At 41.4% G+C, this 15,041-nt stretch overlaps 1 protein-coding gene across 2 annotated transcripts in view; it reads right to left on the minus strand.

The window, feature by feature from the left end:
• Window positions 1-11,981, minus strand: part of Gtf2b (general transcription factor IIB) — a 17,395-nt gene extending 5,414 nt beyond the window's left edge. For both annotated transcript variants that reach the window (XM_055614321.1, XM_055614320.1), the window contains exons 1-2: window positions 11,893-11,981; window positions 6,368-6,474 (exon numbers count right to left, since the gene is read on the minus strand). In XM_055614321.1, the coding sequence (XP_055470296.1) occupies window positions 6,368-6,474; window positions 11,893-11,912 (127 nt within the window). In that variant the 5' untranslated portion in view covers window positions 11,913-11,981. The remainder of the gene's footprint in view (window positions 1-6,367; window positions 6,475-11,892) is intronic.
• Between the last annotated feature and the right edge of the window lie 3,060 nt (window positions 11,982-15,041).

A 15,041-nucleotide genomic window follows, 5' to 3' on the forward strand; every position in this document is an offset into this window, starting at 1 on the left:
AGAGAGAGAGAGAGAGAGAGAGAGAGAGAGAGAGAGAGAGAGAGAGAGTTTTGTTTTGAACACAAAAACACACGCTGGACGGTGTGCCCATAGTAAATCTTACTGTTTAATCCTGAGAGCTATAATAAATACAGGTACCACTTTCAATGGTACTTCACAAATGAGGTTAACTGGCCAAAGATCACACAGCGTATCAGATTCCACCTTATTCCACTGAACTCTTTCAATGAATTCTGCCATAGGGCAATTGAAAACTCATCATGTTCATCTTTGCCAGCCACTGCAGTAAGTTTCAGTATGGACAGCCAATGAATACAATGGTTACAAGTGTGAGACTAAGCTTGTTGTATGTTTTGGTTTATGATATGTAAACAGGTTTTTGTTGAAATTCCATGTTGGGGTTTTAGTTTGTCCACACCTGTTAAGTGTCTCGTGTGGTGCATAGTCTTTGCCAGGTGGAAGTAGGTGAATTATGAGAACTCTAAGAGGTATAAATATTGACAGCCCAGAGGAAGAAGGCGCATAGAGGAGGAGGACAGCTTGCTGCTGGTTCATGCTGCTGCTGCAGTTGCTGTTTGCTGGTTACCTAGACTTTTGGATTTCTGGATAACTGATATTGGTGTTGCCCCCAAAAGAATCCTACAACCCTACACAGGAGGACGTAGCAGAGAGAACTCCACCCCCTGTCCCTACTAACCTCTCCCTCCAATCTGGTGTTGGGGGGTGGCTGGGAGGAAGAAACATCTAATAACCCTAAATAAAGTAGGTTTGTATAAAAAAAAAATCAAAGTTAATATAATCTGCTGCTTAGCTTTGAAAAAATTATTTCATTAAAAAAATTAGATGGAGGAATGAGGAGATAGTTCAGCGGTTAAAGGCATACCCCATTTCACCAAAGGACCCAAATTTGCGTCTCAGCACCCACATCAGGGGGCTCACGACTTCCTGTAACCAGCTCTAGAGGATCCACCTCACTCTCCATGGAAACTCTATTCCCGTGCACACATCTGCCACAAATAATTTAAAATAAAAATCTTAATTTAATTACATTTCCCTACTTTTACTGTGTGCAGGGGGTGTGTGTGTGTATGTACCATACATGTGTAGAGGTCAAAGGACAATTCTCTTTTACTGTGTGAGTTCAGGTGAATACTTAGTTTGTCAGGCTTGGTGGGAAACACTTTTATCTGCTGAGCCATCCTGGATGGCCCCAATTTTTTCATTTCTAGGCCTTATTTCCAAAGCTTTAGATATCCCCAGTAACTTCCTATTTTAAAGCCTGTGAAGCTTAGATTAGTTAATGCATATGGATAATGCATGTAAAGTTCCTTAAAAGCAGCTAGAAGTCCTCAGTGTTGTCCACTTCTTGCTATGAAAACTAAAAAAACTAGCACATGTTCTATTTCCAGTGTATGTTTGGGGGAGAGTCAGGCACTCATCTGACTCTTTCCCTGGGGCTCTGCAGCAGGTACTTAGTAACAAGGGAGAATGGAGTGAAAGGATTATTTCAATGCAGACCATGCCAATCTTTTATAGAATACATTAAAATGCACGTATACAGAATAGCAACCACAATCTAAATGTAGTGATGTACTTACAAGATAAGTAAATATGTGATGAATGACTTGTTAATGAAGGCTTCTGACAAGTTCAATTTTCTCTGAACTTCCAGAGAACCCAAGAATAACCAGAGTATTGCCTGGACAATCATGTCTCAGTAACAAGAAGACCAATGAGAGGTGATGTCCCCACCTGTCATCTCCATATGCACTGAGAACAAGCAAGGAGGGCAAGAGCAAAGACCTCAGTTCTAAGGCATTTTACCATGGAGCCTAAGCACGGCTCCAAGGAAGGGCAAGTTAGGGGAGCGGTGTTATGTGGTTCCCATGCACTTTACTTTCAGTCAATGAGGCCAAATTTCCTAATCAGGAAAAAAAATGCACAGACATAAGCTACTGAGGCCTTCAAACCAGAGTTAACAAATTAGAAAAGGTAAAAGAACAGTGTCACTTGCTTACACATAGCTGCATGGACACAAAGCACATATAACTTCATTTTTTTCTGAACTGTATGGTGGGCCCTACAGCTGCTTTTACTGTGCAGCAGGACCTCACTAAATTGTGCATGCTGGCCTGGGACTCATTCTAGCAGGTGCTGAACTTTAATCCTGCCTCAGCCTTCCTGGTAGTTGGGATTACAGACCTGTGCCACCAGGCCAGGCAAACTGTAATGTTTTCAAGTGACAGAAATGGATATATCAAAAGAAGTACAGGGGAAAGGCATGCAGGTGTGCCCACATCCTGTAATTCTACCTGCGTATCTGGATATAAAGCAGCAGCAAGGCAAAATGCTTCGCCTACAACATTTTCCTTTTGGCATCAAAGTACCTTTTGCTGATTGCTTTATACTGCTTTAAAAAGAAAACGGACTTTCAAATTAATATTTATGAGGTGGCCTAGTATATAACATAAAGAGAAAAACTTATCAATGAGCAAGAGAGTAAACTTTTCCAAATATGTGGAATGATCTAAATCTCCATTCAAGAATCTGTAGCTTATACCAAGAGCCACTCATTCCCTTTTAGATGCAGCTGCTCACAACAGCATTTATAAGAATCAAACTTCTAAGGCAACTCAAAGAGCATTAGCATGAAAGTATAAGAAGTCCAAAAATCATGCACATGAAAGAGGCAGGGCTATTGAGAAAAAATCTGAATACATAAAGGATTCCCACTTAAAATCCAAATGAGACAGTGTTGTAAGCTTTCCTGGAAGAAAACTGCAACCCAGAATCATTTCAAGGGAGGCATGACATCAAATAGCCCTAATGTTTACTGCAGTCTCTGATAAAGGGGAAGCCTGTAATCAACCTAGGACAGCAAGAAGCCTAACAGTAAGCACACACACCCTCAAGTATCCTAGAAACAGAAACATGCCAACTTTCCCCCTCTTAAACCAACACGTTGATTTTTGTAAACCTAGACCCGATAGAAGTTTTCACGCGCTGTCAACAGCAGCACTGCCACGGACAACTATCACTGTAGCTGTCTCCACTCTAGAGCAAGACCTTGCAGGCTTTACCAAAGGACGACAGAAGAAGGAACTCCTACCCAGCAGCTGTCACTGCACTGCAGCATATAATCTATATCAAAGATTGGCATCTAAAGAACATTTCATCACACTCTAAAGAGACATAAACGTCCTCTCTGTATTTTTTGAGAAGCAATCAAGAAAAATTGTCAAAATCCTTCTCACAAGTTCAAAGCAGTCACCACTCCAACACCTTTTGACCTGGCAATGACTGAATTTTAGAAGAAAAGGTCAAAAAGACTCATTTCTTTTACAAACCTACTTTTCTTACATCACTTTTAGAAATATTAATTTAAATTTAAGTAGTGAACATGATATGACATTAACTGAAAGTGGAACTACTAATTTAAGCAGTACTAATGTGAATTCCAATTCATAAGGCAGGCCATTAATTCTTTTTTTCAGCAGGGTCGGTGGTTAAATATGTTTCGTTAAACAAGACAGACATTCACTCTACCATTCAGCTCTACTCCCTGGCCTTTATTTTCTAACAGCCATGACTGCGACTGCAAACTTACTATTTTGCTGATTATAAATCAACATTCAAGCTATGTAGAAGGTCAAAGTTATGAATGAACCGATGCCCTAAATACTGCACTGCCATCTACTGTTGAAGTTCTACAGTGACACAATCACATTTTTAGAATAGTTAGGGATGGGACTAGTGCACAATGGTTTGACTTAACAGTTTCATGAAAGGAAGAAAGCTCTGCCTTATTGGCCTACTTAGTAACCACACATCCTAAGAAGCACCAATAAAGGTCCGGTGTGATGATCCACTCCTCTCATCCCAGTAAGGAGACGGAGGCAGGCAGTCCCTCGAGTGACAGGCCAACCAGAGCTACAAGGGAGATGGTTCCGTGGGTATAAGGGCTTGCTGCACAACCGTAAGGACCTAAATTCAGACTGTGAGCACCCACTTAAAAACTTCAACATGGCCACACTCTTGTAAACCGGGTGCAGGGTGTATGGGTGGAGACCAGGGAATCTGTGAGGCTTACTGACCAGATGAACAGGAGCAAATCGAGGTCCACCATGCCTTAAGAGGCTGAGGAGGAAAATGACACTCTCTGACCTCTGCAAGCTTATAAACACATGCACACCACACACGAATTATAGAAAAGGCAGATAATGCCAAATCATAGCACTTCAATGTATTTTATAGTTCAAATGAACTATAAGTCAAACAGACCACTATGATACACTGAACAGTCATGTGACTGGCTCTCATGCCAAAGCAGAACAGATTTCTCCACTGTCCCAATCTGCGTGGGTCTTAGGACTTTACTGAGCAATCTGTGCACTCTGCCTCTAGACACAGTCTTTGGCTTGCTTGGCTCTACCTTCAACACTCTCTCAAAAACAAAACACCTTACATTCCTGACTGTCCCTTTTGAAATCAAGTATCATGTGGAGAACATGACTACTCTGTGGTAACTCCAGACCTAGTCTAATCTTTGTTTTTCTTAGGAAATCCTGCTGGGATCACACATTCCATGTTAATTTTTTCTGACCACTGAAGAGTGCTGACCATGGTCATGTCTGGATTTTCTATGGTCATTCCACAGTTACAGCATCTCTGCATAACAACAGCACTGCTACTTAATCAACAAACTAATTACTCCACCTTAAGAGGGTGATAAGTTTGTTTGGACATGGGTACAAGATAGTAATAAAATAAACACTATAAAATAGCGACTTACATCCACAACTAATAATGTTTACAGTGTACCGGAGTGACAGAGCCAGGTGAGAAGAGCCAGCCTGTGGTTTCTGCTGCAATTGCTAAGCAGGTAAGGTGATATGAAAACAAGTACTATGGACATGTTCCAATAAAACATGTTCCAACAAAACTTAAATGTGGTAGCATTTTCTTGGGTCCAAAAGAAGTATTTCAATTGTTCTTGACCACTTGAAAGTATAAAGGCCACTTTGAGCATGAAAGCCATGTTAAATACAAGTGGTAGCTGTGTACTCACCCCAGGCACAATGGATCTCAATTTCTACTAGTTATTCTATAAGTTCTAAAATTCCAACTGTAAGATGATCAGTGTGGGAGGAAGTCTTAAATACTCAAAGCAATAACAACAAACAAAAACTTCCCATGTGGTTTGCAGTAAGCAGCTTTCTTGGGAGGATGACGTTAAATAAGACAATTCCGTAGTACACGCTACCAGCATTTGTTATAATTCCTAATAGCAATTTCATTTCTAAGTGAGTCAAACTGCTCAAAGGCTGGGAATGCAGCTCAGTAACAGACTGCTTGCCTAACACATGAGGCCCTGGCTTCCTTGCCAGTACTGCAAAACAAAACAAAATAACAAACCTTCAGTATTCCTTCTCTGGTACTGCTGAACAACATCTTAATTTTTAGTGTGATTCTAAGGCTTTTCTGTGTATGTAGGTTAGTGACCAAATAGGTATAAAACTGAAACCTTATTTATGTTTCTTTTTGTAGCAATGGGGATGAACCAAGGGCTCTCAGTGCTAGGCACCACGAATTATATCCCTAGGCCCAAAAGTAAAATTTTAAGATGTTGCATATTTGAAAAATAACAATTAAAACTAGATATTCTAGATCATGATGCTGTAAGTATTAACAATCTTTTTTCCTAGAAGGAATTGGATGAGGCTCAATATTATTACTCTGAAATCTACCATATTTATTTTAGAGAGCATACAAGTGCCACAAAAGTTGCACATTTATTAGTTATTTGAGTATCAATCTCTCAGACACACCTTCCACTGACTCTAAAAAACTGGATGCAAGTACTGTTGGCCTTTTCATTTCTTCTTGATAAGTTTTCACCTACATTACAAAGCATTCACTGGTTACATACATGCAATGTACACAGTATCTCTGGAGAGTCTTACTCATTTCTATTTCTTTTTACTTTATCATAACTGTGACTTACTTGTGTGGGGTGGGAACTATCAACATGTATTCATTAAAACTTTGAAAACTGTACTTGGAAGGCAGAAGCAGGCCTGATCTACAAATAAGTCCAGGACAGCCAGGGTTACAAAGAGAAACTGTCTAGAAAAACCAAAAGAGAAAGAGAAAGAGAAAGAGAAAGAGAAAGAGAAAGAGAAAGAGAGAGAGAAAGAAAAAGAGAAAGAGAAAGAGAAAGAGAAAAAAAGAAAGGAAGAAAGAAAGAAAGAAAGAGAAAAAGAAAGAAAGGAAGGAAAGAAAGAACAAATGAAAGAACTTTGAAAACTGTACAAAAGCAAAGTACTGTACATTATGATTTAAATTAAAACCTTAAATAGCTACTTACCTACAACTAGGCCACATTCAGGACAGATCATATCACCGGCTCTATAGTCCTCGACTAAAATTGCATCTGGATGATTTGGACATGTGACTCTTGGGAGAGCATCCAAACTACATGGAAGAAAAAAACACATTTTTTATATTTCCCAACAATATGAAACAAATCTGATTTTATTGTTTTCTAGTAATAGGCAAGCCACAGATTTTTTCAAACCCCTGATTAAATAAAATAATAACTTAAAATAGCCAGCAACATTTACATATAATTATCTGGTTTGTGCTCTTCATTTCTCTTGTTAGAAAATAACTGTGTTTTCCTTCCTGCTAACCCCCTTACCACAGATTTAACATGACATACTAAAACCAAAACACATACGTCTACATGAACGGTACTCAGGTATGGCTGTGCTGACCTTAAGAGCTGATGGCTTCACTAAGTCCAGTCCAGAAGTGAGAAGTTTAACCTTTAAAAACTACTTTTACTGGGCATGCTAATGTATGCCTATAGTCCCAGCATTTTCCTACTCAAGGAAGTAGGATTCCTTCAGTCTAGGACTTCAGGATCAGCCCAGACAAAAGACACAGATTTCTTTACAAATTAAAAAATAAATAAATAATCAACCTAGATAATCATACATAGAAGGAACTAGATTCATATCTCTTACAGCACACAAACATCAATTCAAACTGGAATACAAGATCTGAACTTTGGGGCTGGAGATGTGGCTCAGAGGCTCAGAGTGCTTACTGCTCTTCCAGAAGACCTGGGTCCAGTTCCCAGCACCTACATGGTGGCTCACAACCACCTGTAACTCCAGTTCCATGGGGTCTGATTGCTTCTTCTGGCCTTTGGGATCACCAGGCACATAGAATACTTTTTAAAAACACTCACACAAAATAATTTTTAAAAACAAAAGCAAAAAAGATTTGATACTTTGAAAGCACTGAGAATACAGGGGGAAAAAAACACTTCAAGGTATAGGTACAGCAAGGACTTTCTTAAAAGGATTCCAATAGCACAGGATATAATCCCAAGAACTTGAAAGAGTGACTGCATGAAAAACTAACCAGCATCTACATAGCAAAGGAAACAGCAGGGTCAGGAAACTTCAGAATGGGAGGAAAGCCTCTGCCAGTGACATAGCAGTATTACTATCCAGAATCTATACAGAACTCCAAAAATTGAGTACCAAAAAGGCAAACCATGCAATCAACAAAGGGACTACTAAAAAGTTGGTTCTCATAAGGTGAAATACAAATGGCCAATAAATATTTGCCATGTATTCAGTATCGTTAGCCACTGGGAAAATGAAATTAAAACTGCTTTTTATCTCATCCCAGTCAGAATGGCCATATCTAGAAAACAAATGGCAACAAACACTATGGCAAATGTGGGAAAGAAGAATTTTCACACACTGCTAATGGGAAGATAAAGTGTGATGGCTGCCATGGAAATCAGAATGGAGTTTTCTCAAAAGACAAATCATAGGGCTGATGAGCTAGCTCTGTGGGAAGAAGTGCTTGTTGCCACACCTGGTGACTTAAGTTCAGCCACTGGGACTCACATGGTGGAAGGAGAAAACCAACCTCCATAGGTTATCCTCTGCCGAGGTTGGAGGAGAAAGTAGAATCCCACAGGTCCTGACTCACAGCCTGGCACCCCCTTCCCCCAATAAATAAACACACTAATATGATTTTTAAAAATAGAACTATATAAGACTACACAATTCCTGAGGGTTCTAAGCAAACACAGTACACAAACACCACTACACCCATGTTTCTCTGCACTAACAACAGGTATCCCTAGCTGCATAGTGGTGGGGCATGCCTTTAACCCCAACACCTGGGAGTCAGAGGATCTCTGAGTTTCAGGCCAGCCTGGTCTACAGAGCAAGTCCCGGACAGCCAAGGTTACATAGGGAAACCCTGTCTTGAAAAACCAAAATAATAATAATGAGGATGATGATGATTAAGTGAATAAACAAAAATCAGAAAAACAAGGACAGCATGTTTCTCTCCTGTGTGGAATTTGTGTTCAAGTTTACATGTGTGTATAAACATATACTTACATGTAACATATGTATGTAGGAACTGAAAGGAAAAAGGGGCCTATGAGAGAGGAGGAGGTGATCTTAGTGAGGGAGGAGAGAAGAAAGAGGGCAGAAGGGAGAACTACTTGGGAGAAGGGCATCAGAAAGAAGGTGGAGGTTAGGGGAAGTAATGAATAATAAGGTGTGATGACACCAGTGTAAGAAATGCCATAATGAGATCCATTATATTGCATGCTGATCTAAGAAACTAAAAAGAAAAATATGACTTCAAAGCTAACATATTTACTTAAAATTTATGGTATTAGTAACATTTATATTTATATTTGTTGGTCTGTGGTCCTATTGGTCTCCCACTCACTAAATAGCCCAGGCTAGCATCAAACTAGGAGCAATCCTCTTGCCTCAGCCTCCTGAAGTGATGAGATTATAGGGATGTGCCACAAAGCCTAGTTCATAATACTAAAAAAATCTCTTATTTTGTCTTGAAAAATAAAACAGTTTGTGGAAGTTGATTAACCTTAAACGATTTGATAAAACAAGCTTTTAAAGTAACAGATTCTTAGCAAAAACTTAACTATTATTCCTGGAAGGTGTGAGCACTCTTCTAAAATTCATTTGACATGTTTTAATCCTACAAGCATACACCTATAGCACAAAATTAACTGTTCTGACAGTATGTGAGGCTTTTGTAGTTTTGGATCGGGTTTCCCAGGCTAACCAGTATAATTCGGAATGTTTTAACTACTAACCCTGTTTTTCATCCATCTATTTTAAAGATATATTCACTTTGGTTTCTGTGTGTTCCTCCTGCATGTGTGTATGTGTACTACATACGTGTTCAGTGCCCAGAGCTCAGAAATGGCATCAGATCCCCTGGAAGTACAGTTACCATGTGGGTGTCAGGACTTCTTCAAGAGCAGCAAGTGCTTTTAACCACAGCCAAGTCTCCAGTTCCCTAACTACCAACTAAGTCACTAAATGGAAAATTGATTAAAAAAAAAAAATCAAATAACCACCAAATTTACTTAATTACCTAAAACATATCTTGAACTTTTCTTATTGGACGACAAAAATTGCTTTATACTTATAGTTACTCTGTAAATTTATTAAAAAAAACAGTAAGTTATGAGAAATAAAATTAAGTAGTGCATAAAAACTAAAAAGCTGCTGAACTCAAGGAAAATGTTAGCAGAATAGGGGCAGCTATCAGTAAGCGATAAAGGACACCAACACAACAGTATATTAACAAGCGTATCAAGCCAGGTGTGATGGAGCGTACCCCTGTAATCCTAATATTCAGGAAGCTGAGCTAGGTTTGCCACCTAGCCAAGACTGCCCTAATCACTATCAGAGTGAGTTCCAGGGAACTTAGACCGGAGTAAGACTGTCTCAAAAGTGAAAAACAAAAGACCAACAAATTAAAGCAGGTTAAGGGGCTGGGAATGGAGCTCGGTGGATAATAACTATATAGAGTGAGTTCCAGTGCAGCTTAGACTACAGTCTCAAAAAGCAAAAAGAAAGGAACAAATGAAAACAGAAGAGGCAGGTAAGGACACTGGATGCAGCTTGCTGGGAGAGTGCTCCCTAACAACATACAAGGTCCTGGTTTCAGTCTCTAGCACATAAAAAAGGGAAACAAAGCCTTGTGGGTATTTAAATGATAATGGAAATACCTTTAATGTACTCATACTATTTGTTTACATCTAGGTATTTGGTCTGCATGTCTGCATGGACTGGTGCCTGCAGAGCTGAGAACAGATACCCTGGAATTGGAGTTAGAAGAGTTCAGGAGCTGCCGTGTGGGTGCTGGGAATTGAACCCAGGTCCTCTGGAAGAGCAACCAGTGCTTCTCAACTACAGAACCACCTCTCCAGCCCCATACACATTTTCAGTACACAATTTGCACAATAATCTTCATTTTAAAGATCATGATCAGAAAGTTCTTTACTTAAATCAGAACAAGTAGCGGGCTTTCCGTCTGAACACAGGACACCAGCCAAGGCCAAGGCTTAGTGACGATGTATACCCTCAAGGACAAACACTAAGGCAGAAATCTAACACTGACCTCTCTCTACTCCCACTGGTGGAAAACCTTGATACTCCTAGTAATGACAATAACTTAAAGGCTAAATGATGGGCGGGACATATCTGCAACCCCACTGCTTTCAAGGTGGAGACAGGAGACTTCTAGACCAAAATGAAAACTGGCTGCCCAGAAAAATAAATTTCAAGGAATTTTTTAAAGGAAGAAGTTTAAAAACTGCAACCAATACGTTTACTATGTGTACTATTTAAAGACTACCACTTGTGTTTCAAGAATATGGAAGTTCCTATTCCATAATATGACAAGCTGTGCCCACATATAAACACATTCAGTTTCTTCGAGAGCCATAGGAAAATAGTATTTGGGGAAGCTGAAGTTTCCCATGTCCCTACAAGGACAAAACCTGACAAAACCACACCCAGATGGAATGATTAAAACACAATTAAATCTAATTAAATCATAAATTAGAATCGGTAAACAAGAGAGCTCATATCTTCCACACAAGTAGCTGAAACTGCCCCCCATACCCACCTCCCACTTTTTATAATAAACAGCAATCTTGGAGGTTCCCAGAAAGGGCCTCGGCTTCTGTGAATAATGGCTTCCTGTGGTGACGTTTATCAATTCCATACATAGTAACCACCTCAGAAAAATGTGCCAGAAGTGCAGAACCTAATTTGATACTTTCGGTACATTCTATGTTAACTAGGGACCAATGTAATGATCATCAAAAATAGGTATACTAGGCACTCGTAAGGTCAACCCACTGGCATGACTCAGTTTACAAATATGCCAGAATACTAATATCTACCTCATAGTGGTTACAAGAGATATAATTAGGGTCTGCAAGCATTTTGCAGGTCACAAGATTAAAGGCTGTCTCCGAGGGCACGACATGCATTTCCTGTCGATATTAAGTACACTACGTTTTAAAAACGCATTAAAATGACTTCCAGCATATGTAATTAATTTTCTGGAGACAACATCTCGTTCGGGGTACGCAATAACACTTTGGGGAGGGGAGTTAGGAAGGGGGTCCTTTAGGAGAGAATGAAGCAACAAAAGTTTGTGCTTTCCTTTCCACTTCTGGGGGCCACTGGGTTGGCCAGCAGGCTACCAAGGCTGACGTTTCTCAACTTTGTAGCTGTCAGACCCATAGGGAACGGGAAGGTCGCTTCCCCGGCTCTTGGCAAAGAAGGTTTCAGACCCTCAGACTGGATGGGCCGTAAGGGAGGAAATACACAGAAATCATTAACATGACACAAAGACGGTTGAGGGGTCCGGGGAGAGACGGAGGCCGGGGTGGCGCGGATCCGCAGGGACGAACCCAGGAGGCGGCGACTCAGGCGGGCGGGGGACGCCTACCGCAGCCGCCTGGAGGGGCGTCGCCCCCGCGACACCCGGCTCCACGGGCTCGGAGGCCGCCGCACTCACCGGCTGCTGGTCGACGCCATCTTCGCGGCTCCGACAACTGCTCCTTTCCAAGCCGGAAGCAACACTGGCAACTAAACTGCCCGAGCCGGCCTTTTATGAGCGAGCCACTCCCGCGCACTCTGCGCGGCTACGGGTCGGGAGGTGGGCCAAAAAGTGTGCGGTGCGCAGCAACGCGGGCTTCGCGTTTCCTGGTTCTCTTTGCTGCGTGGCTGTCAGCTGGGGGTAGATGGGCGAAACTTCAAAGCCGGACGTGGTAACACACAGCTTTCATTTCAGCGCTCAGGAGGCAGAGGCTAGAGGAGCTCTGTGAGTGTAGGGGCGGCCACGACTACAGACGGAGAGGTCCTGTCTCAAACAAATCAAAGTTTAACATAAAAAAAAAAAAAAAAGAAAGAAAAAGAAAGTCCCAGGTTGAATCTCAGAACCCGGCTATGAGCGAATAGGCTACATCAGAGCAAGTTCTCAAACATACCAATTTAGAATGGGAGTTACCCGTAGTGGCTGGCACTCTCCTGTATTCCCGCACCAAGGAGAGAGGTGGGTCAGGCGTTAGCCTGAGTCTCAAACCAAACACCGTTAAACAAACAAACAAACCCACAAAACACAAAACAAAAAGACTAGTTTGATTGAAAGGGGCAAAGCCCTTACCTCAAACCACTCCTTTCCTATATCTGAATTTCTCATTTGCTCTGGCTAAGGAATTTGGAGTAAAAAGAGCAATTAGTTTTGGTCTTCACGAGCATGTGTCAATTTAAGTTCTGCCGGTGAACTACGTGATTCAAGTTCCTACATGTCCTTTACCGCAGCAGTGTAGGGACAGAAGATATTTGCCTCACAAACCCTTCTGGAATTGAGAGGAGATCGAATAGGGCCCGGGGAAAGCAGTCTGTCTATGTTGTGAAACAGAGAGCCTGCCCCTGCCATGACCCGTGTTTTTGTCTCCCTCCGTCATCGTTGGACATTTGGCTGAAAGCTAAGTATAAAAAAATGTAATGAAACCGCTAACAACCGTACAAGGGCCTAAATTATCTATCTATCTATCTATCTATCTATCTATCTATCTATCTATCTATCTATCTATCTACCTACCTACCTACCTAGTTACTTGGTTATTTTGGTTTTTCGAGACAGGGTTTCTCTGTGTATCTTTGACTGTCCTGGAGTCACTTTGTAGACCAGGCTAGCCTCAAACTCACAAATGTCTGCTTGCCTCTACCTCCCATAGTGCTGAGATTACAGGCCTAGATTTATTAATCAGCTAAAATAGCATCAAATGAAAAGAACAAGGCAGGTCTTGTGCTTTATGTTTGTAATTCTAGCAGAGCCAGGAGGTCTGAAGTTCTGAGCCGGCTTGAGCTGCAGGGTGAGACCCAGTCTCAGCTCCTGCCCTCTTACCTTAACAAGGTAATAATGCTACTTCCTTGTAAACAAAACAAACCTGAAAAAATCTGAATTAAAGTAACTGCAAGAAAGATATCTTCCACTAAGATGAAAACTCAGATATTAGTATTAGTAAGTGCTTTATGTGTTAATGGAAATCAAATGCTACTCACTAAACAGACATTGTTTGGGGGATTTTTTTTTTTTTTTTGGTTTGTTGTTGTGTTTGTTTGTTTGCCCTGGTTGTCCTAGAACTAACTCTGTTGACCAGGCTGGCCTCTAATTCAGAAATCCACCTGCCTCTTCCTCCTGAGTGCTGGGATTAAAGGTGTATGCCACCACCAAACCAACTACAGACATTGCTTTCTTGAGCAGAATAGAAGCTACTAGCTGAAAGTGCTGGGAATGTAGATCAGTTGGTAAATGGGTTGTCTAGAGTGCATGAAGGCTGGGGTTCAATCCCCAGCACTGCAGAAAAACATGGTGCGAACCTGTAATGTCACCATCTGGAAGGTAGAGGCAGGAAGAGCAGGGATTCAAGGTCATCTTTGGATACAGAATGAGTTCGAGGCCAGCCTGGTCTACAGGGAAGCCCATCTGTTGTAAGCAGGCTATGCCAGGAATGCCTTGCTCTGGGAGACTCTGTTTTACACAGAGCCCTTGATTCGTTTTGAGGGAGAACTGTGACTGCAGTGTGCGGATTCTTTCCACACTGTGAGAACATATTGGATAGCAATAAATTAGCAAGGCTCAGTGGTTTCGGTGGCAGTAATTTGTCATATGATCCACCTAGTTCAGTAATCTGGCTGAGGAAAGCAGGTTCTCTTACTCCAACCCCAAAGTCCTAATATTAACTGTCAGATTGCACAGCACGTGGTAATTATATCTGTATATCCGTATGCATATATGGGGCTCACAGAATAAACAACATTAAAGGGGCTACAACAGAGTTCAAAAAGGCATTAGACGTGGTCTGAGAGAGAGTCTGTATTGATAACAAAGTAGACCAGTGACTTGAGGAAATGCTGGAGTCAGAGTTTCATTGTGAAGCTGGAGAGTTTCAGATGCAAGGTGAAGGCTGAACTGGGTTCTGAGAATGGAAAATGGTGGGTTCAGGTCCAGGTCCAGATAAGTGAAAGGTGAATGAACAGGTGGACCAGCGCAGGGTAGACAGTGAGCTGAGCTGAAAGGGGGCAGTCAGGAAGTCAGTCCTTGACTTATACACACCAGGTATTAGGTTGTAAGACCTGGGGTCTCACAGCTCAGGAGTTTAAGATCGTGCCCTTCCCAAAAACCCCACAGACCACGAGACTCGTTGCAAAAGCAAGAGGTTTATTAACCATTGTGCAATGGGGCCACCCCTGCCGGTCAGCAAAGAGTGGCCCCGGGAGACAAAGACCTTAGATTTTTAAAAGAAAAATTGCGGGAAATTTGAAGTTGCAGTTTTGGCAATTTAGGATTGGATGAGGAAACTATAAAGTAAGATAATTGGTTAGTCTTAGGTGCTCAAGCTTGGCCAGTCCTGCCAAGTGTGGATGCAGCTGCAATTTAAGGTGGGGGTGGTTAGCTCATCCTTGAAGATTAGGGGCTGCGGACTTTTGGCTGCAGGTCAAAAGCTACTCAGAAGAAGTCTGGGTTCGTTGCTAAGAAATGCTATCTCAAAGACAAGGGTCTGGTCCTTTTTTTTTGCTGAGTGAAAGTCATTGCTTGCTTGCCTTTTTTATGTCTGTCCTCACAGATAGGGTCACATTCCTCCATTCTCTGGAAAG

The sequence above is a fragment of the Psammomys obesus genome, unplaced genomic scaffold (genome assembly GCF_907164565.1).
Source record: "Psammomys obesus unplaced genomic scaffold, mPsaObe1.curated_primary_1811, whole genome shotgun sequence".
Taxonomy (NCBI): Eukaryota; Metazoa; Chordata; class Mammalia; order Rodentia; family Muridae; genus Psammomys; species Psammomys obesus.